Genomic DNA, 24080 nt, shown 5'->3' on the forward strand with positions numbered 1-24080 from the left:
AAAAAGCCTTTATTATAATGTACATACACATACAGATTAAAAAGCCAACATGTTTCCACCAAACTGGTCTTCTTCAGGGCTTAACGTTCAAAAATAGTTTCACAATACAATTACAATAAAGGCTTTTTAAACACATCCTTCCTCATTCTCACCCAGTTTAGTGTGCCTGGATTGCTCTTCATCGTGGAATGACTCAAAAAGATTATATGTCAAGAAGGATGGAAAAAGGAGGCTAATTTACCGTTGAGAATGAGTAGTATTTCAAGAGATGATTCGTGACTGAGAGTGTGTCTTAAGTATTGACTAGATTCACTATTTTGAAACCCAGCACCTTAATGTCATCCACTTGAAAATGTATCGAGAGTATGTATGTACTCATCTTGAAGAGGTTTTTACATTCATACGTAAAGAAATCTATTTCAGCGATTGGATTTTGAGCATACCACGCATTTCTCACAAGTTACCTGATACCCCCTGAGAAGAAGACCGCAGAAATTCTCTTGACCCGCCGAGCAGCTTCAAAAACAAGAGAGCAGGTAGGGGTTGAGAGGGCGCGAAAGGAAGTCAATATTGAGGAAATGTAAAAAAAAAAGAAAACAGCCTTTGCATTGGAAAATCTGATCCTATAAAAGGTAGAAAGGAGGGGGGTGGAGCAGTGAAATAGAGGGAATTAGAGAGACAGGGAGAGAGAGAGAAAAAAGAGCAAGAAAGAGAGAAAGAAGTAGAGGAAGAGTGGGAGAGAAAGGAAGAGAGAGAAATGGAGAGGGAGAGACAGGGAGAGGGAGAGATAGAGAGAGAAAGAGGCCCTGCTCCAGGTCCATGGTCTGAGCAGGAAGGCAGCGGAGCGTCTGATTGATTAGTGTTGGGCCCATCCGCACCCCACGGAGCCTCGGAGGACTGGTGATTTTCTCCAGTGGTCTCCCCCTGGGTGCCCTTGAGAGGCGTCTGCAGGCCAACAGCAAGCGGGAGAGAGGGGCCCCCCACAGACACCCATGGGCTGGTGGTTCAGATTATCCAAAGGTAGCAGGCGGTGTGTGTGTGTGTGTGTGTGTGTGTGTGTGTGTGTGTGTGTGTGTGTGTGTGTGTGTGTGTGTGTGTGTATGTGTGTGTGTGTGTGTATGTTTTGCCCTGGAGGATTCTCTCCCCCCACCAACCCTTTTTTTCTTTAATTCATGGTGGATTTATAGTTATCTCTCCCCAGGTCCAGTGACGAATTAGAATTAGTGAGAGCGCAGCGGTGTTGACTCCTGCTGACTCCTGTTGACTGGTCTAACCTGCACATCTGTTATGGGGCTGCAAACAGGAGGACAGTTGATATCTGCGCCTAGTGGGGATCCAAATTTAGCATAGAATCTTCCTATGAAAAGTCCAGCAGTGGAAGGGAGAGGGTGCTGAGAGAGTGCTGTGCATCTAGGTGTGTGAGGCTGTCTGGCTGTGTGTGTGTGTGTGTGTGTGTGTGTGTGTGTGTGTGTGTGTGTGTGTGTGTGTGTGTGTGTGTGTGTGTGTCTGTGTCTGTGTGTGTGCAACGTGTATGGGGTTTGTCCTTGCTTTAATGTCAGTGGGTTTGCGTGCCTCTGTGGTGCGGCAGCCATTCCCGGCAGGGTGTGTTGCCAGTTTTTTTGTACTTTGACATTTAAACCAACGCCTACTGTCAGAGAGCAGCGCCGAGAAGGACGTAAACATTCAACAAACAATCGAGAACATCGCACGTGCCACATGTTTATCCACAATTATTCCTGGCTCATGTCGCGCGGGAACGCGCCCGGCTCTTATATAACCTGGTGAAATATTATGCAGCCTCTTGACTGTAGACTTTAATGAAGCACCTTTGTCTCGACGCTAATCATGAAAGCCAAACAGAGGCAGACTCATTAGCCTGATTAGCACGATTAGCATCTCTCTTTCTCTCTCTGTTCTCGTGTGGTGTGTTGTTTTCACAGTGTTTCGCCTCACATGAGATGGGAGTCAGTGTGTTTACAAAGTTTATGGCTCGTTTTTTTTTTTTTTGAGGAAGAGAAAAAGATATGTTTATGGATGAGATTTTAAGGGTTTTTTCCCCTGTGAGTTGGATGCTAGCGCGCCATCAAAGTGGCAGAGCTGAGGGGGCTGCTGTGCAGGACAATCTAGCCTGAATTCCCCTTTCACATCAGGAGCGAGCGCAAGATTAGGACGATATTAGGATGAAAGTCGGTCGCCATGCGCTTCATTATTCCGAGTCGGGGTTTATATATTTATTTTTTCTAAATGCACTGATAAGTTCCTGATAAGAGGGTTAGCCTCCTCCACTGCAGCATCCAGCCGCTCCCAATTTTAAGCCTTCCGTGTGGGTCCATGCCGCGAAGGAAGAAGTGATTTGGTGACCTTTGACATTTCAGCCACAGGCGTCAACATCTGCCGGAGCCTCAAAGCCTCCTGATCTTCTGTCAGGAGTCTATCGGGAAGGAAGGAAGAAGATTGGGGGTGTGGGGTGTGTGTGTTGGGCGGGGTGGGGGTGTGGGTTGTGTGTGTTGGGCGGGGTGGGGGTGTGAGGTGTGTGTTGTGTGTGTTGGGCGGGGTGGGGGTGTGGGGTGTGTGTGTTGGGCGGGGTGGGGGTGTGGGTTGTGTGTGTTGGGTGGGGGGGTTGAGGGGGTGGTGGCGGTGCGGCATTAAAGGATTTGATGAAAAAGCGCATGAGAGCTGCTCCTCAGATCACTGCATTGTGTTTTGAAATGGTCAGGAGGCTATCTGCCCATCCAAGCTGGAGGGGAATTACTGGCAGTTAGCCCGTGGCAGCGGCACAGATAAGTGCCCACTGTCTGTAACCATGACCGCCAGTGGCCATGGTGATTGCCTCGCCACGAGCGTGTGGCACGGGTTTCGGAGCGCTCTCATGCAGAAGTGAGATATCAATCATATAATGCACAGCATTATGCTATCGCGCTGGCCGATCGATGGTTCGTGAGCAGGCTTATTAAACCCCTGCCCTCGAGGAGATGGCTGGGTGTTAAGTCCGGCAGTATATTGTATCCATCTGTGGAATGGTAAGAGCTCTGGGGGGTTTTAAGGAAGTGGTGGGGCGATGGTTTGGGTGGGGGGTGGGGGTTGGTCAAAGGAGGTGTCCAGGGGTGTTGTGCAAGGGTGCGGGGGCATGTGTTATAATCCTGCCAGTCTCTAAAACTCTATCAGCGGGATTTCAGAGAGCGTGGCTCAGATAGATGATTTCATGGTCAGCTCTGAGATTGATGCACTTTGCTTCAGTGGCTTTTCTGCCCCTCAAGGGGAGAGAGAGGGGTGTGTGTGTGTGTGTGTGTGTGTGTGTGTGTGTGTGTGTGTGTGTGTGTGTGTGTGTTGGTGTGTGTGAAAGAGAGAGAGGCCCTCAAATTACATCCCATGGAAAATTTCATCTGCGGAACATTTAAGTCATCTGCTGCTCATGACTGTTAAAATCTGGACGACCCCCGCAAGGGGGAAATAGCAATCAGTTGTGTTTTTTAGGAGAGTGTCATTTCTCCGGACATTAAAGCCATCACATTTTGGAATTTAAAAAGGGATTATCCTCCGACTTCCTCTTCCCCTCTTCTCCCTTACGAGAGACACAGCGAGAACGAGAGAGAGACGGAAAGAAATCATCAGTCAAAGACACATCACCTCCTGTGTACAGATGTCCCAGTTTCTTTTGGGATATTCTTGGTTGTCCTCTGTTGTCAAAGAAAATGAATTATTCTCTCATCTATCTTTTTGGTGTTTTGATGGATTGTCCCAGCCGCCAAAACACACAAAGACATGTGCTTCTTTTCTTCATTTCCTCATCGTCTTTGCTCAAATATTGAACACTGTCTCCGCTACTTCAGTCACTCAATCATTCATTTAATCAAGTGGAGTTTACCAGACATGGCCATTGACTGGGGATCACACAATCCGTTTTTAGCTGGAGGACTTAACCAGATTATAGGGTTGCAGACCACCGTATAATGTTCTTAATTGGCTTTTTTAAGATAAGTGATTGATTGCTAGGCTAAAGCCGCTTAAATATTTCACTCAAGTCACTTCAAAGCCAATTACAGTTTCTTAAATGGGTGCAGATTAGGGGTGTGATCGATGTCTGCTGACCTGTGTTTGGTTTGTTTGTCACAGAGACGTGTGGCTATTATTAAACTGAATAATGTATGCAGAAAGTGAATTGGGAGCTCATCTCACCAGCTCCAGTTTCAAAGGCTAGCAGAGCTCTCTCCCACTAGAACTTCAGAGTTCCACATCCACAACAGATCAACAGATTTCCCAGCGCTCCATCTCTCTCTCTCTCCATCTCTCTCTCTCTCTTTCTATTTCACTCTCTCCCGTTCCTTCTCTCTCTCCCATTCAGGCTCTCTGCCTCTCTTTCATTCCTACCATCAGTCTATCTGTCAAACTCTTGCTTTCTCTATCACCCTTTCTCTTTCTCATTGTCTGTCTCTGTCACTTACTCCCACATGCTCCTTCTCTCACTTCTCTCATCACCCATCACACACTCTGTCTTGTCTTATCTGTCTTTTCATCTCTTTCTTTCTCTCTCTCTCTCTCTCTCTCTCTTACACACACATACACACACAAAGATACACACACACACAGTCACACTATCTGTCTCTCTCTTTTCCTTAGGTCTTTTCCCTCTCACCACTCCACCTCTCTTTCATAGTTTCTCTGTGTCTCTCTTTCTCCCTTCTGTCTCCACCCCCCCCCCCCCCCACACACACACACACACACACACTCCCCCCATGTGTGAAAATGTCACTGAGAGACGCTGAGGTGTGCTGGTGGCCCTGGTGTATCGCGGCTATTCTCTCACGCGCTCACGCTTGTGCTAGTGCTCGTGCTCGTGCTCGCGCTCGTGCTCGTGTTCGTGTTCGTGTTCGTGTTCGTGTCCGTGTCCGTGTTCGTATTCGTGCTCGTGTTCGTGCTCGTGTTCATGTTCGTGTTTGTGCTCATGTTCGTGTTCGTGTTCGTGCTCGTGTTCGTGATCGTGCTTGTGTTCGCGCTCGCACTCACGCTTGTGCTCGTGCTCATGCTCGTGCCCGCTCGTGCCCGCTCCACTTCTGGTGGCTTGAATGAGGTTACACAACCAGATCTGCCTGGGCATTTTTGGGGCACCAGCGCAGAGACTGAGTGTGTGTGTGTGTGTGTGTGTGTGTGTGTGTGTGTGTGTGTGTGTGTGTGTGTGTGTGTGTGTGAGTCTGTTGCCGGCAGCACCAAAGCAGTTAACATGTCTGAATGGACAGGCGGCAGAAGCCATATGCATCCCATCAGCCACCAACAGCATGACACAGCCAGCAGGGTGTACTGTGTGTGTGTAGGTATGTGCTGTGTGTGTGTGTGTGTGTGTGTGTGTGTGTGTGTGGGTGTGTGTGTGGGTGGGTGGGTTTGAGAATGTGTGTGCGTGGGTGTGAAATAGAAGGCCACAGGGAGAGAGAGGGAGAGAGAGAGGGAGAGAGAGAGAGATGGATGGTGGCCACACTCTTGTTGTCAGGAAGAGAAGAGGGTTGTGTCACTTGGCAACTCATGTAACTGCCGTCTGTTTGAGGACAAGAGCCTGAGCATTATCTGCCTAACAGATGAAACAGACAAACAAAAACAAAAAAAAAACTAGACCAAATATTATTATTTCACCAAGACAAGTGAAGAATGAGCATGTGTTAATGAGCACATTTTATGAGCTGATTCTACTCTGGCAGACATTTTGTTGTGGTTGTTATTGTTGTGTAAGACCTGGTTTTGTTTCCCTACTGGCCTGTGTGACTGCCCGGCCCTACAGGTGTAAGGAAACCTGGGATTGGAATATTTCTCGGAGGCTGGTGCCAACAAACGCCTCCGGCTCTGTGGTCAGAAAGAGAGAGAGAGAGAAACAGAGAGAGAGAGAGGCTTATCCTGGCTTGTCTTTCTCATTGTCAGTGCCTGGATTCCCCTCGGCCTGTTGTTTGAGCGCATCAGTATTTTTTTCTTCTCTCCCCCTCCACCGTACTCTTCCGCGACGAGTCTGGTCCCAGTCCAATAAGAGATTAGCGGTGGCCCACAGTGCTAGCGCGGAAGCGCTGCCTACAGCTGTGTGTGTGGGGTTTTCTCTTTCTCCCTCCTCGGCTTTCTCTCGTCTCACCTGCTCCCTTTTTTCCATCTCCCTCTCTCTCTCTCTTTCCCCATCTCTCTTTGCTCTCTTCCTCTCCCCCCTCTCTCTTTTTCTCTCTCTCTCTCTCTTTGCTCTCTTCCTCTTTCTCTCTCTCCCTCTCTCTTTTCTTTCTCTCTCTCTCTCTCTCTCTCTCTCTCTCTCTCTCTCTCTCTCTCTCCCTCTCTCTTTGCTCTCTTCCTCTCTCTCTCCCCCTGTCTTTGCCGCAGTGTTGTGGCAAGTCGGTGTGCCGGTTTCCGGTTGCAGATGCGGTGCTGCCGCTGCTCTGTTTCCCAAGCTGCCTCTCTAATCCGGCTGCCGGAGCTGCACAACAGTGGAGTGGCGGGGGGGGGGGGGGGGGGGGGGGGGGGCGGGGGCAGAGAGGGCAAACAGCAGAGGGAGATGTGTGGGAAAAACACAAGGTGGAAGAGGAGAGACTAATTAATGAGAAACTCGCCCTTAATGCTCTCTCTCTCTCTCTCTCTCTCTTCTCTCTCCTCTTTCTCTCTCTCTCTCTCTCTCATTCTGTCTTTTTCTTTCTCTCTCTCTCCTTACTGACTTTCTCCTCCTTCTTATTCTTTTCCTCGCTTTCTCTCGATCTAATCTGTACCCTTGTTGTCCTTACGTCCTACTCTCTGCCCCTCGGAGTGACTTTCAGACTAGTCTCCATGTTTTCTCAGAGTATTATCCCTCTATTATCCCTCTAGTTTTCTGCCTCTGCATGTTTTACTTCAAATGCACTCCATACTCACATACTACACACACACACACACACACACACACACACACACACACACACACACACACATACACACATATTCTCCCTACTCACACATAAGCAGAGGTGATTGTAGCTTAATTGCTGTTGAAGTCCTGGCTCCAAGCTCGTCGGCCCACAGAACCGCTTGTCTGGCAGTGCAGCTCTCCTCGCTCAGGAGCAGCAACAGTGCTTAGCGTTTAGCACAGCCTCCTCCTGCTCACACACACTCACACACCTGCAGGGACACAGAACACAGACAGGGGGATTTGAATTGGCCCGTGAGCTCGACAGCTCGGTTCCGATTCCCCAGACAAGGCCAGCGACGCTGCGCGCCATTGGTGCAAGTGGGTTTAAGCGGTTGGATAATCTCATCGTCTCAGCAGCTGCTGGACGAATACAGTGGACTAACTGGACAGTGTAGGTTCAGTGTTGCCCCTGCTTTATCCCATCATTATTCATACACAATGAGTTATGTTAATTACGAGATGTCGCCAACAAGTGTGTGATTTAAGTGCACGGTTTACAGTAGCCGTGTCGTGTAATCCTCATATCAGCACATTTAACTGAAGTTCTCTAGGGAAGATGGCTGCAGTACCTCTTGAGATGTCCTTGCCAGTTTCTGGAGTGCCTTGTGATAAAAACACAATGTTGACACACAATAGAAATCATTGGGCTTTTGTGAAGGGACGTTTTAGGGGGTAGAGAATTTTAATTCTGCAAGAGACAAAGCACTTGACACAGATGTCTGTCTCTGCACTTTTCTTATCACCTACTGCACCCCTTGTGCTCAATTGGAAATGGCCGCTGGGGAACAATACTTGGGGGCCCTTTTGAGACGCTATAATCTAATTTCCCTGACCTTTTTAGCTTCGCTACTTAAATGCCATAGTGACATTCTTTTCACCAGCTTTTCTTTTACATGATGCTCTCTCTGTACCCCTCTTGTTTTAAACATTGTTCTGCTTCTCTATGTGTCTGTGTGTGTGTGTATGTGTGTGTGTGTGTGTGTGTGTGTGTGTGTGTGTCTCTCTCTTTCTAAGCTTTTTTGCAATGATTAATGTCAGGGTAACTTACTTTTTCACCTCATCTTGCTGACCTGGATGTTCTTTTCAAAAGTATAGTGTCGGAATAATTAGCTCGTCTCGAGTGCGCAGAGGAGAGATAATGCTCTGTTGTTGTCATCTCAAATGCCAGGCGGGGCCCCTTACATCAACGCTGCGGCATCTCAGTGTTAGTAGCTGGAGTTATGGCAGCAGACGCTGTCCCAGAACTTTGAGTCAGTATTTATGTGTGGCGGAAGGACACGCGTACAGACACCGTCTCATTTTCTCTGAGGATTTATGGCTCCTTCAGCCTCCATTCGGACACACTGTTGATTTTCTGACAAACACGCATAGCATTTGTTTTATCCACTGCCAGAATCGCTGAAAGACACCAGACTTTGTTGGGGGGGGGGAAGAAAACTCAGGGTTTTGTACTTGCGTTGGCTTGGCAGACTATCGTAAAGTAATAGCTAAGCCCATTAATATTTCAGCCAGATTTAATTGCATTAATTATTGGCAGATTGCTCTATGCTATGTCGATAATTATTTCATGAGGTAATTAATCAAGTTTTTTTTTTCTTTCTTTTTCTTTGGGGCGGCTAGCTGCCCCAATCAAAGTCCCCTTTTAAGGTCGGGGATTGGAGGGTTGGGAGAGGTTAACGTTTTGAACAACTCCGGGGAAGCAGCACATCAAGGCTCAAAGTAAACACCAGCAGAATACTAGCAGAAAGTGGGCTAATGCGGTGCTGGTTGTTTACTGTCTGGTGGAAGGGAGACGAGGTGGGCCGGGCTGAACCGGGGCGGGGTGGGGGGGCGGGATGTTGGGAAGAGCACAGTGTCCCAGCGGCCCGCTCAATTGATCTTCCCCGCTAAGGCAAATAACTTTCTTCTCCGTGAGCCACTTAGGAAACGCGCTATCTGCAAGATAACCTTGGCAAGCCAACACAGCCGCGCGTGCAGTCGATCGGCGCTCATGTTTGCCTGGGCGTTGAGCTATTCTGCGAGTTCATCACCAGGTTTAATTGAAAAAAAGAAGGTTATGTAAGCCTTATCAGAAGAGGACTATAAATACATATATCACAGAACGAATACGTTCAAAGGCTATGTGTTGTCAGATGGGATCGGGATGCGTTGCCAGTGCATTCTCAGAAGTGTCTCTCCCACACACACACACACACACACACACACACACACACTCAGACAAACAAAAACACACACACACACACACACACACACACACACACTCATACCCTCATATGATATGCTCACACACAAACACCAACTATCCTATTTTTAGCTAGATTAATACAGTGTAGCCTGACTTAATAGAGTGAATATATCACTGCTCAGTATCTGGTCTCATCAGCATAACAGTGACCTATAATAGGGTTTGTAATTGTAGAAATGCTGTAGACTACAGCAACACAGCTAATGCACACACAGACACACACACACACACACACACACACACACACACACACACACACGACACACACAACCACACACAAACACACACACAGACACGTACTCGCTGTCTTCTCTCTCTACCCTTACTCCCCTCTCTTGCTGGCACTCGTTTTTTTTGTCTTCTTCCTGTCTTCCTTGAACACATTGTCTTCTCTCCAGCCCTCCCAGTCCCTGAGCATCGTGTTTTCACAGCGAAGATCAAGAAAAGGAGCGAGCGAATGCGTCTCCAACTCTCCCTCCCTCCCTCTCTATCTCTCGCCTTCTCTCCCGCATTCTCTCTATCTCTCCCCATTCACTCTCATCCTCTCCTCCACTCTCCCACTCCCTCTCTCCCTCCTTCTCTCTCTCTCTCTCTCTCACTCGTCCTCTCTCCTGTCCCCTTGCTGACTCCATGACTTCCTGTGCTCCCCCCCCTGCGAGTGTGTGAGATCTGCTCCGTCAGACTCTTTGTCAGTGCGATTGTGTCTCGCCTGCATGCCAGCGTAGCGCTGGCGGCCTATTGTGTGGGCGGATGCGGGGAACGCTATCTGACAGCGCCTGATAAGAGCCCCCAGTGCTCCACCACCGCCACAGTTCCACAACTCCCAGGAGGAGTCTTTTTTGGGGGATGGGGGGGGGGGTTGGGAAAGGAGAGGAGAGAGGGGGCCATAGGGAGGAGGAGAGGGAGGAGGGTGGAAGAGAGGAGAGTGGAGAAAGGGAGGAGGAGAGAGGAAGAGGAGAAGAGAGAGGATAGTGGAGAGAGGGAGGAGAGGGGTGATAGGAAGAAAGCAGAGGAAAGAGAAGGAGAATGGAAGAGGAGAAGAGAAGAGACTGAGAAGAGATAAAGGATAAGGGAGGATGGAGAGGAGGGAGGAAGAGTGGTGCAGAGGAGGAGAGAGGAGCAAAAGATGGGTGGAGGAGAGAGGAGAGAAGAGAGGAGGAGGAGAGTGAGGAGAGGAACAAAGAGGAGGGGCTGAGGAGAGCACATGGAGAGGAGGAATAGAGGCAAGAGAGGCTGAGGAGGGTAGAGGATGAAAAGAGGAAGGGGAGAGAGGAGAGGAGGAGAAGAGGAGAGGAGGAGAAGAGGAGAGGAGGAAAAGAGGAGAGGAGGAGAAGAGGAGAGGTTTAACACCCATTTATTGGATCAGTGCCAGTGTCTAAACATCTGGTTAGACCCTCAAATACATCCCCTCTTCATAAAAACAACATAAAACACTTTATATATTAAAACATACTTCATATATTAAAAACCACTTGCCTATACCCACCACCCACCTCACCCCCACCACCACAACCCCCACACAACAATGCCCAAACCCTCCAGAGATGAGAGGAGGATGTGGGTAGAGGAGAAGAATAAAACAGAAGAAAAGACCAGTGAGCAGGAAAGAAGTGTGGGATGAAGTGTCGCTAGAGAAGAATTATAGGAATTGAAGGAAGTGGAGAGGAGAGGAAAGATGGGGGAGAGGCACGAAAAAGGAGCAGACGGTAAGAGGAGGAGACACGGAAGGCAAAGTGTGGTGAGCACGGGGGCGACAGGAGGAGATAGGAGAGGGAAAGAGAAGAGGAAGGGGAGGAGCGGAGACAGACGACAGGAAAACAGAGGAGGAAGGAGGGAGAAAGAAAGGAGAGGACAAGAAAGGAGAAGAGAGAAAGAGAAGAAGATATGCATGGGAATGAATAGAAGTGTGCATTTAGAGCAGAGAGAAGGTCACCTCTGTGCTGCACTGTGTTATCTCAGGCAGGGGCTTTCCAGTGTCAGCAGAGAGCATAGAACAAGTCTGAACAATTCCATCTTAGAAAAGAAATAACCGGAAAGAAAGAAAGAAAGTGCAGTTGCAGTTGCCAGTCACCAAATGATAGACCTGCTCCGGCCCTAGGGATGTGTTGGGTGGGTGGAGGTGGGTGGGGGTGAGGATGGCAACCAGGGGAAGGTGGAGTAGACAGCTGTCTGCACAGAGCTGTCAAAAGATGAGAGGAGAGTGGAACTCGATGTGGTGCTGCATCGGGGTTGTGTTGCATGGCATTTCTTTGTGCTGCTTTTGTTGCGGTCTTCGCACTATCGAGGCCATTCCAAGAAATACCTCCTGTGCATTGTCTTTTTGGTTGCTCCCTCTCTCTCGCTCTGTCACACACACACTCTCACTCTCTCTTTCCTTCACTCATTCAATTAAATCACTGTCTGTAGCTGTCCCTACATTTTTGGGGCATCTGGCTTACTGTCTGTATACTCTCATGGAGGAGGGGGCACCCCCCCCCCCCCCCCCCCCCCCCCCACCCTTATCCCTAAGGCTCACATCCCCTCCCCACCATTTCATATGACATTATTTGGCAGTGGAGGCCTTTGAACCTTTTTGTTGTTCCAGAACGATTTGGCAGCCAGCTTGTGGAAAGAAACATACCTCTTGTTCTCTCAGGGTGGTGTTTGGCAGGTTGTGTGCTGCAATTGTTTTTGTTTTGTTTTGTTGTGGTCGTTGTTGTTTTGGGCACTCTACAGCAACCTATATTTAAACCTTCTAGCACATCCAGGCAATCTTTGGAAATCAGTGATAAAAGCTCTCTGCGGAGTCGAGCCGAGCTCTGTTTTGCCAGGGCGGCAAGTGAAGTGAAGTGAAGCCATGTTTATTGCGGAGCACTATTTGGCAGGTGTGGCGGCTATTGCTCTGCAGTGCAGCGGAGCTTGCAGTGTCACGTTGTGAGTGCTCTCTGTTTTGTTTTTGCAACCTGCATTTTTTCCGCCCCAAATTTCCCAGCAGGTTAATTTGCCATTAAGATGTCGAAGTATTTCAGTGTTTTGGGGTCGCCGGGTGCTCTGGTGCCTCCTCTGACAAATTCGCCTCACACTTCTTGCATACCACCGCTAGCCGTGACAGTCCTTTATCTTCCTGTTCTGTAAGCCCAAGCGATTCCTTCCTCTTTTTTTGCCAAGCCTCCTTCCTCCTCAATTGAGCCCCACTTTGGTGGCTCATATCTTATTTTCTTTCTTTCCTCATCTCTTTCCTTCTTTCTTTCTTTTTTCGGTGCGATGAGGGGAGGCGGAGGTGGGAAACAGCCTCAGCGCTAGCAGATGGCCGGCTAACAGGTGACGGCTCCACCTGGGGAGGAGAGGAAGCGCGGGAGAGAGAGAGAGAGCGCGAGAGAGAGAGAGCGCGGAGAGAGAGAGAGAGAGGGTGGGAGAGAGAGAGAGAGAGGGAGGGAGGGAAAAAAGAGAGAAGAGGAGAGGGGTGTGTTTGTGGGTCAGGTTTCCACAGCTGCTCCCTGCGATGCACAGCACTCCATCATTCTATTACCTGTGGCATCTGAGGGCGCCCGGTGGGGGGACGCCAGGCGATTGAGACGTAAATGTTGACTAAGTTCCCCTGTCTTGTGCAATGCCAGCGCACGTGCGCCACGCTGCGTCTCTGTGTGAGGAGGTAATTACCAGCGTCTCTGGGCTGGTGGTGCAGCATATGGAGCAGGGTGTAAGTGTTTGCGCATGTGTGTGTGTGTGTGTGTGTGTGTGTGTGTGTGTGTGTGTGTGTGTGAGTGTGTGTGTGTTTGTGCAAGCGCGTGTATATTTGTGTTTGTGTGTTACTCTGTCTATATCTGTGTCTATATCTGTATAATGTATAGTGTAGTGCATGACCCTATGTGTGTGTGTGCATGTGTTTGTGCGTGTTTGTGTGTATTTCATGCATACAGCCGTATATATTTCCCTATTGCTTGACTGCTCTGGCATTTGAAAGGCTCTCCCCCTCCCTCTCCACTGCTTGTTATCACCAGCGGTATTCTCCCCTGAAAGATTCAACCATAAAACCCACTGATCAGTAGCAATGTGATATAGAGCATAACGGCCCCTGACAGAAACCAATAAATACATCCGTACCAGAGGGGATGAGAGGGGGCTTGCCTTATTCCGTCTAAAATGGGGAGACTCTTTTTCTCTCTCATGGACATATCCACATGTCAATTTGTCTGCCCCCTGTCCACTGAAACAAAGGACTCATGTGACAGGACCGCGGCTGGCTTTAGTCAAATGCACGGAGCGGGAGTTGGGTGAGAGAGTGCTGCAATCCTCCTGCCTAGCTGCTCCAAGACAACACCGCCACGCTAAGACAAAGCCTCCGAGCTGCTCAAGAAAGAGAGGGCACACAGAGAGGGAGGGAAAGGGAGAGAGAGGGAGGGAGAGAGAGAGAGAGAGGAGAGAGAGAGAGTGGAGGGAGAACAGGGAAAAAGAAACGGAGCTGCTATTTTGAGCAAGCTGCAGTTCTTAGCATCAAACTGTGGCAGGCAAAGCGGCAACTGCAGAGGCACCGCATAGTCAGCATCGTGTGTGTGTGTGTTTGTGTGTGTGTGTGTGTGTGTGTGTGTGTGTGGTGTGTGTTGTGTGTGTGTGTGTGTGTGTGTGTGAGCGCAGAGGCATGTCAGCTGACCTGCTTAATTACTGCCTAACAATAGCCCAGCAATTTCCCCATGTCACCTCAGCATCCAGAGGCAATTATGATTGCGGTGTCAACGTGCCTGCTTCAAAGGCCCTCACGCAGCGCACGAGTGTGGGGGTGCGGCTTGGGGTGGGGGGGGATGGAGGAAGAACGGGGTGGTGTGGGGTAGGATGGATGGATAGAAAGAGAAAGTGGGGTGGGGAAGAGAGGAAGGGAGGAGGAGGAGAGGAAGAGAGGAGAGACAATGGAGAAGAGGGAACAAGGAAGGCAAAAGCAGATGGAGGAAGATGAGGGGAGGAGCTGTTTGGGGAGAGTTGGAGAAGAGAGGAGAGATAGAGAGGAGAGGAGAGATGGAGAGAAGAGGAGAGATGGAGAGGAGAGAAGAGATGGAGAGGAGAGAAGAGATGGAGAGGAGAGATGGGGAGGAGAGATGGGGAGGAGAGATGGAGAGGAGAGATGGAGAGGGAGAGATAGATAAAAGAGATGGAGAGGAGAGATAAAGAGAGGAGAGAAGAGATGGAGAGGAGAGATAGAGAAGCACATTTGGGTGGATGGGTGGAGAGATGGAGATGGAGAGGAGAGATAGATAGAATAAATGGAGAGGAGAAAGGAGAAGAGAGGAGAGATGGATAGAATAAATGGAGAGGAGAATAGAGAAGAGAGGAGAGATGGATAGAAGAGAAGGAGAGGAGGAGATGGATACAAGAAATGGATAGAAGAGATGGAGAAGAGAGGAGAGATGGAAAGGAGAGAGCGTATGGGAAGCAAAGGAAGTGGAAAAGAAAGCAAAGGTGACGACAGGACGATAAAAGTCACATGTATTTATACAGAACATTTAAAAAATAACAGAAGTTGTACCAAAGTGTGTTCCAGTCAAGGTGAATTAGAATTTATGAATAAAAATAATAGACTTGCAGGACTGTAAACACATAAAACATTAGATATATCAAATATAAGATATATAAAAGCAAGAAAAATCAAAGTATAAGAGAGTGCAGAGAGGGAGAGAGAGTGCAGCTTTGCATACTTATTATCAATACCCTGGAATGAGGGAGTGACAGGTAGAGAGAGAGAGAGAGAGAGAGAGAGAGAGAGAGAGAGAGGGCAGTTGAGGAAGAAGGAGAGAAGGAGAATAAGTTTTCTCTCTGTTAGTTAGCTGAATAAGCTGATCCGGTGGCCGGCGAGCTGTTATGAAACCGCTGGCTGTCATTGTTGATAAATGGGATCAGTGGCGGCAGTGAAAACCATGCAGTCAGGCGAGAGGAATTAAAATGGCATTGCAGCAAAGAAGCGTCCCATCACACACACACACACACACACACACACACACACACACACATGCACATATGCACACACTCATTCATGTACGAGAGCACACAGAGATCTACTGGAATGAGCAAGGACACACTCATTCAAGTCAAAAACCAACAGCGTCCAGGAGGGTTATTTCCTAGCTTTTATTTATTGTTCACTGTCGGATGCCATGCGTAATAAACTAACGAGAACGTTTCCATGTGAAAAAGCCTGACCGACCCACTGAAGAATGCACTGAGCTCTACCTATTTTATCTCCATTAACTCTGCACACACACAAATACACATGAGTGAGCACACGCACGCACACACACACACACACACACACACACACACACACACACACACACACACACACACACACACACACACACACACACCCATGTCCACCACACACAGATTGCCTTGTCTTTGAGGGAGTATGCCCATTCACAGATATGCATACACACACACACACACACCACACACACACACACACACACACACACATGCGCAGTAATGGACAGTTCCTGCTTGCCTTATGCTTATCCTCAAGGCCCGGATCCTCCGTGTCCAAGCTTTAGCACATGTTAAATGGCCTCCATCCAGGCCAGTAATAATAATAATAATAATAATAATAATAATAATAATAATAATAATAATATTTATTTAAAAAACCATGTTACAAATATGCCACATTAGCTCTCGTCCCTGTATTACTGCATTGTTACTGACAGTAATACTGGGCAGGATGCAGATCACAGCAGATGGAGAAGACCTGGGCCCAAGCTCAGATAGCTTACCTGCCGCTCATGCCAGGGCATTTGAGTCTGCAAATCACAAGCACATACAGTGTAGTCACACACATCCACGCTCATGCACTCATGTATATGTTATGTAATACACACACTGATTCTCATATGCACGCACACACAAACAAACAAACCAACACAAAGAGTCATCAGGTCCCTCTCATCATCAACACACTTACACACTTACACACGCACACTCACACTCTGTTTCCCTCACTCTCTCAAACTCACAGTTGCACACAAGCACAGGTGGACGTGGACACCACACACACACACACACACACACACACACACACCTACACACACACACACACACACACACACACACACACAAAAACTCTGAGCAAACCTCTGGATATATCGCTCACCTCGCTAGCTCACCTAGGTGAAGGCTGTGAATAGCCAGACGCCTAGCGCAATCACAGCACCAGCCGTGGTTATGGCAACCGCACTCCCCTTCACCACCTTCCTGCCCCCACCTCTCTCACCTGATTGCAAGCAGATGGAGGGGGGAGAAAAAAGCATTCAAGATTTGACTTGTATGATATACATGTATTTATTTATTTATTTATTTTCGAGTTTGGTCAGGCTTGCTCTGCACCTACACTACTCACAAAAAGTTAGGAATATCTGGCTTTCAGGTCAAATGTAAAGTTTCAGTACAGAAAGTACTGAAACATTGAACTGTTAGACATGCACATTTAAAGTTTAGAGAAGGTCGCATTAAGTTCACCTGCAAACGTTATAGTGGATTTTAGGGTCATCCTGAAATTTCACCCGAAAGCCAAATATCCTTGACTTTTAGTGAGTAGTGAGTAGTGTACAAACAATCCAATGAACACCTCAGCCCACCATCTCAACTCAAAATAAAAGTCCCTCTCGTGAATGAAGATAACACTGTGTTTTTTAACAGGGGTCTCGGCACATTTTTCTCTTACGTAGTTTACGTAGCCTCTCCTCCCTACACGTGTCCAAGACTGGCCCAGATTGCGCAGATTATTTATTAATGGCACGTTGGCGGCTTATACGCTTATACTTTTGTAAAGCAGATATAAATGTTTAATGGCAGACCGAGATATGCCAGCAGCTTTGCTACTGCATTAAATAAACTGCGGGTGCTTAAAATAATACACTGTCAAACGGAATATCGCCAGCGAAGGTCTGGCCCTTGTGTTTTCTGCGCCAAGTGAGATGGAGGCATTTGTGTGTCCCCCTTGTGAGGGATGGCCCAATAACAGCAGCTTTATAAGGCCCTCGGGATCTGATCTCCAGCTGCGTTTTACAATATAGAGCGAAACACAACAACAGGCCGTAAATGCAGAGATCCGTCTCTGAGCAAGATGGCAGTCAGAAGGGACAGCTGTAGGTGAGCTGTGTGTGTGTGTGTGTGTTTGTGTGTGTGTCTTTTTCCCTTGTGTTTGAGTGTATTTATGTGTGCATCTTGTCATAGCGGTCATTTGTGCTGTCTTCATAGTTCGTGCATGTGAACGCATGCCTATGAGTTTGACTAGTCACGTGTGCTTGTAAATTTACAGTATATGCAAATACAGTCCTGGCTGTATGTCGGCTAGTATGTATAATGGAAGCCTATTTCACCTTAATGTATTAACTCATTTTTTATGAGCTACCAGCACAAGACAAGATGCAGTCCATTATGCTGTTAGTCTAGGGCAGAGGTTAGGTCATTGTGTTCTCTTATTGTTTTCTCATAGGTCTATTTAAGTGTGAACGATGCTGATAAATTTTACCACCAGCAGCTGTAAACAGCTGCCCAGGTGATATCCTAGATAAAAACTAAATCTCCCTGGAATTAACTATTCATTATGCATGCATTTTTCTCCCATTCTGCCCATAACTAAAACACCTATTAAAGCCTAGTGCTTTTGGGTTTAAAATAGTTCTAAGATGAAATGTCAGCCACTTATATAAGCCTCGAAGCCTTAACTTAATATATGCAAATAATGGTGTGTGTTTGTGTATGTAAATAAGTCTTATCCATATATTTAAATGTAAAAAAAAAACAGTTGCATGGAGTGAATTTTTAATGACAATAACAGTATACATTACAAAAGCATACAAACCAAGGGTGGTGATACATGCATACATTATACATACGTATAAATACTTTATAAAAATATCAGTTGTAAAATTAATTGTGAACTATAGGTAGAGTACCATAGATACCTGTAGTACTAAATATCGTAAATCTTTACATTGTCTTGTCAGTGTCCACCTTTGTCAGGGGTATCAGATGGTATCGCAGGCTGACCCAGGTGTGTCCTCTGTGGTCTTACCAAAGCTCTGTGATACCCATCAGCACATTCTGTGTCCCCTGCCAGTCTGTGTAAATTGAAAAGCCTTCTGCTGGGCTGTCGCCCTCGCCTTGTCAAAGGATCTCCACAACTTCTTTAATTCCCTGACCTCCGGTCCGTCTCTCCATCAATCCATCCATCCATCCGCTGTTCCCTCGCTCCATTCCCTTGTGCACGGTGCCCTTGGCTGTGACCGAGTGAATTATTCTACAGGGTGTGTAAGATGGTCTCATGTTGAGCTATGATGGAGTTACTGGAGTGTGTCTGTGGGTGTGTGTGTGTGTGTGTGTGTGTGTGTGTGTGTGCTGTCTATCATCTTTATTCAGTAGACACCTGTGTGTGTGTGTGTGTGTGTGTGTGTGTGTGTGTGTGTGTGTGTGTGTCCGTACATTTGTGCATGTACTGGCATTACATAGAAGCAGCTGGCATCTTTTTTCTTTCCTCACAGTGATGTGTGTATTTGAGTATGTATATGTGTGAGCATGGGCGCATAAAATAATGCTTTCATGGGATGTCATATTGCCCAGCATCTTTATTCTGTCCTCACTGATGTGTTGTATCTTTGTGTGGTGAGTGTGTTTGAGAATGCGTGTGTGTGTGTGTGTGTGTGTGTGAGAGAGAGAGGGAGAGAGAGAAAGAGAGAGACAGATGACTCAGAGTGCCTGTGAGTGTATATGAGTACATCAGTGTGTGTGTGTGTGTGTGTGTGTGTGTGTGTGTGTGTGTTGCATACATGTGTATCGGTCTCGGCTGGTCAGCGCAGGAGATGCCTCACTGCCCAGCCTGTTTCTTTTGTCCACGTCAGTGTGGATTCTCCCGCTGCCCCGCCTGGCTCCACCACCCAGGGGCTGTTTGCCAAGTCCCAGCGACTGCAAAACAAATGTAATGTTTGTCACAGGGCCCAATAAAAGTGCTCGTTTCAGACTGTAGTTCACTTTAAGAGCCTTGTGAAAGCCGTTTGTGTCATTGTGGGTGAATATGCACTCGGATAGATCAGCTGAGCTCAGCCCAGTCTGAAATCTATGAAGCGTGAATATCTATTAGGCCTGTGTGTATGTAACTGCGTGTGTGTGTGTGTGTGTGTATTACGTTTTTATCATGCCTGAGTGTTTACACATGTTTGTGTGTGTTTGTGTGCCAGTCTGTCAGTGTATGTCCGTATGCCTTCACATGTCACTCTACTCACGCTACATGTCTGAGCGTGCAGCTGCCTGACTGTTTATATGTATGTGTGTGTGTGTGTGTGTGTGTGTGTGTGTGTGTGTGTGTGTGTGTGTGTGTGTGTGTGTGTGTGTGTCTGACAGAGTGACTGGCCGTGTGGGATCTGTGGGCACAGCTAATGAAGCACGTCATTCATCCGGCGAGCGAAGGAGTGGCGAGGATAACGAAAGGGGCCCGTTTGCGTTCCGTCTGACTAGATGCCTAGTTGCGTGGAATGAGTGGTCACGGATGAGGGCCCCAGCGCGTCCTGTTTAATTTCGTCCCCCTTAAGGAGAAATTGTCATTTTATTGAGGCCTGCTCTTATACCCCTCTACCCCCTCACATATACACACACACACACACACACACACAAACACACACACTGTCATTCCATTGCGACAGTTTCACAATTGTGACACTGGGAAGGCGGCTGGGTCTAGCAGTCTGTCAGGATTGTTGTCAGCTTTTGAAAAGCGTTTGGGGTGTTGTTGTTATTGTTGTTTTTGTTATTGCTGTTACATAGCAGCTTCAGAACCACATAAGATATACTCAAAGAGTGTCTGGCGCAGACAACATTCAAATGCATTTGTCCAAGCCAGGGGTCTTTAATAAATGTGACAAGTTTATTGTGTTTTTGAGACAGAATGAGCGGTTGACCTATTTGTCCTGTATTTTATTTTATCTATTTTTCAGTCTTGTTTTTTTCCTCTCGTCTCTTGCAGGCGTTCATTCAGGCGCTCCTGCCATTCTTTGGTGTGTCTTCTTTTTCTTTGCTCAAATTCTCTCGATGGTCTATATCACTGTCGCTCTCCAAACAATCCCCCCCCCCCCCACACACACACACACAAGCACAAACATACACACACATACACACACACACACACACATATATATTTATATATATATATATATACACTTGTGTGTGTGTATGTGTATGTGTGTGTGTGTGTGTATGTGTGTGTGTGTGTGTGTGTGTGTGTTGCACACACATAGCCAAGCCCTCAAACAAAAGATCAGACGTGGCTGTGATCCGTAAGAACTCAGTGACAGGATGCACGATCGGATCAAAGTGCAGCCAGATCAATACAAATCTGGATGACCCGGAGAGATTGTCAACACTAACCCCAGAGATACCCCACTGCATCTGGGCACAGACAGCGAGGGGGCGCCCTGAAGGCAGGAGGGGGGTGTGGGGGATTGGGGGGCCGGGAGAGGGTGGAGGGGTCGGGGTGGGGTGGGGGGGGTTAGTGTGTTTCTGCCAACATGCTCTTGCAAACATCTGTCGCAGTAACAGACTCCAAATATAATCCTGTTTTTATTACGTGTCAGATGAATGGAGCTGAGGCTGTCTATAACTGTTGTGAGGGGGATTGGTGCATCTCTCTTCTTTCGCTGTCTGTCTTTTCTGTTCATTCTTTTCTCTCTCTCACTCACCTCTTTTCTCTCTACCTCCTCTCTTTCTGTCATCCCCTCTCTTTGTCTCTCTCTCTGTCTCTTTCTCTCTCTCCATATCTTTCTGTCTCTCTCCTCTTTTTCCTTTCCCTCATCCTTTCCTCTTCTCTCTATCTCATTATGTGTGCTATATTTCTCCATCTGTCTGTTTTTCTTTCTTCTTTTGCCTGTGTTTTTTTATTCATTCATTCATTCATTCGTTTTTTTGTTTTTTGTTTGTTTGTTTGTTCATCCACTCGCTCATTCAATCACTCATTCATTCATTCATTCATTCATCCATCCATCCATCCATCTATTTATTTGTAATTTCATGTGTTTCTGTTCTCTCTCTCCTGTAGGTTCCTCTGTGTGACTCCACCATGGGCCACGTGCTGTGGGCGCTGCTGGTCCTGGGAGTGGTGGTGGTGACGACGGCTCAAGCCTGCCCCAAGTACTGCGTGTGCCAGAACCTGTCCGAGTCCCTGGGCACCCTGTGCCCGGCCAAAGGCCTGCTGTTCGTGCCGCCCGACATCGACCGCCGCACCGTTGAGCTCCGTCTGGGCGGCAACTACATCCTGCGTATCACCCAGCAGGACTTTGCCAACATGAGCGACTTGGTGGACCTGACGCTCTCGCGTAACACCATTGGCTACATCCAGCCCTTCTCCTTCGGGGACCTGGAGACTCTGCGCTCGCTGCACATGGACAACAACCGGCTGACCGAGCTGGGCCCGGATGACCTGAGGGGACTGGTCAACCTACAGCACCTCATCCTCAACAACAACCAGCTGGGCCGCATCTCCGACAAGGCCTTCGAGGACCTGGCCCCTTCACTGGAGGATCTTGACCTGTCCTACAACAACCTGAGAGGGCTCCCCTGGGACACTATCCGGCAGATGGTCAACCTGCACCAGCTCAGCTTGGACCACAACCTTCTGGACTACATCCCCGAGGGGACGTTCGTGGACCTGGAGCGCCTGGCCCGCCTAGACCTGACGTCCAACCGTCTCCAGAAGCTCCCGCCGGACCCCATCTTTGCGCGGGCGCAGGACCTGGCGCTGTCCACCACGCCGTTCGCGCCGCAGCTCTCCCTGAGCATCGGCGGCAACCCGCTGCACTGCAACTGCGAGCTGCTGTGGTTCCGGCGGCTGGAGCGCGACGACGACCTGGAGACGTGCGCTTCGCCTCCCGGCCTCAAGGGGCGCTACTTCTGGAACGTGCGCGAGGAGGAGTTCCAGTGCGAGCAGCCGCTCATCACGCAGCACACGCACCGCATGCTCGTCCTCGAGGGCCAGACGGCCAGCCTGCGCTGCGAGGCGGTCGGCGACCCCACGCCCACCATCCACTGGATCGCGCCAGACGAGCGTCTCCTCGGCAACTCGTCCCGCACTGTCCTTTACGCCAACGGCACGCTGGACATCACCATCACCACCTCCAAGGACTACGGTACGTTCACCTGCATCGCCGCCAACGTGGCCGGCGAGTCCACCGCCACCGTCGAGCTGTCCATCATCCAGCTGCCGCACATCAGCAACGGCACGGGACCGGCTGTCCAGCCCAAGTCCAGGCTCTCGGACATCACAGGCACGACCAGGACCAGCAAAGGCGCACCGAAGCCCCAGCCCGAGCGAGCCGTGTCCATCTCGGACGTGACTGCCACGTCCGCGCTGGTCCGCTGGTCGGTCAGCAAAGCCACTCCCAAGGTGAAGATGTACCAGCTCCAGTACAACTGCTCCGATGATGAAGTCCTCATCTACAGGTACGGACGACTCTCTCTCTCTCTCTTTCTCTCTCTCTCTCTCTCTTTCTCTGTCTCTCTCTCCGTCTCTCTAATTGTGTATATATTGGTCGCTAATTTCATTCGTAGAGTATGCGTGATGTGATTTATTCACCAGAATAGTTGTAGACAATTACAGTTCATCATTAAGTATGTTTGAGTTAAACCCTAATCCTTTCAAAGACAGAAACGCAAAGATTAAACCCTCATTGGGGACTATTACAAACCACGGAAATGTCAAGGGTGGGCTTGAGACAAAGCTATTATTTCCGCCAGCAGGGATTTGTTTGGAAAGGAGGACATATTTCTTGCCACGTTTGGCAGAGGCGACCAGAAACAACTCTGACTTAAACGCTGAATGATGATCTTTTACAACCCTCCCCGCGCTCAGTATCAATAACGGCGAGTCGAGCCGACGGCCGTGAGGTTGCCACAAGGCCCCACCGCCGTTTTCTTTAATAGTATACACATTGGTGATGGTCTGCAGGGACCCATCCATCATCCCGCACTCTGCCTACTGAATTGTAAAAAGGGAAAAAGGGGGAAAAACAAGTCTTTCATCGTAGCACTTCCGAGCTTTTCCCCCCACAACCCCCATCATCCGACATCTTATTCACAGAGCTTCTTTCTGCCCGTGTCAGCGCCTTTTTGTGCTGCTAATGCCTTGCGCGGGGAATTCTGCAGTCACATGGGTCCGGACGTTGGCGACTGTCAATCCGTGGGCATTTCATGAGCCATAACTGTATTACGACGCAGGCAGACAGAACAGCGCAGTAAATTTCAATGTGAGCGCGTAACCAAGCAGAACGAAAATCCAATTACCCTGTGCCATTTCAATCATTTATCCATTAACGTCTGGGGAAGATTCTGATCACTTCAATCTTTCACTGACCCCCCGCCCCCCCCCAAAAAAAAACACAGATGCGACACAGAGCTGTTAACCTTAGTTATGCTATTTCTATGCTACGTCGCCAAATCGTTGTCACTATCAGGGTAAAGTGCGGACTTAACAAGTGCAACTGCTACCACTTGCATGCATGGGGTGCATACGTATTAAGCGCTTATTTGGACGAAGGCACTGTCCACTCCTCCGACTGCAGTCTGGGCCTTCCAGCTGCTGCCATGACTGGAATCAGAATGTGTTCACTCTCTCTCTTTACTTCTCCCTCGCTTTCTCTCTCCCTCTCTTTTTCGCCCTCCCCCTTCCCTCTCTCACTCTCATTTCGTCTCTCTCGCTCTCTTGCTCTCTTGCTCTCTCTCTCCCGTCATCACAGCAGTTGCAACAGCAGCAGCGGCCCCTCTTGCCTAGCTCCTCTCTCTAGTGCACATAATCAGCCACAGTCACAGTCTGCAGCGTTCACACAACTCGGCCTGTCGGACAAGGAGTGCCTGTGTCCTGCCTCCTTCGCTTCTCGAGAGAGAGGCACCGTCTCCAGGCCATTAGAGTCATGTGACGCATTCCATGTTTTGTTT

The 24080-nt window shown here is 48.5% G+C and overlaps 1 protein-coding gene across 1 annotated transcript in view; it reads left to right on the forward strand.

Moving 5' to 3' along the window:
- Positions 1–24080, forward strand: part of lrfn2b (leucine rich repeat and fibronectin type III domain containing 2b) — a 107479-nt gene that overhangs the window by 76920 nt on the left and 6479 nt on the right. The window contains exon 5 of the mRNA XM_042095066.1: positions 21190–22589. Within this exon, the coding sequence (XP_041951000.1) occupies positions 21211–22589 (1379 nt within the window). The 5' untranslated portion in view covers positions 21190–21210. The remainder of the gene's footprint in view (positions 1–21189; positions 22590–24080) is intronic.

This window comes from Alosa sapidissima, chromosome 6 (genome assembly GCF_018492685.1).
Source record: "Alosa sapidissima isolate fAloSap1 chromosome 6, fAloSap1.pri, whole genome shotgun sequence".
NCBI lineage: Eukaryota > Metazoa > Chordata > Actinopteri > Clupeiformes > Clupeidae > Alosa > Alosa sapidissima.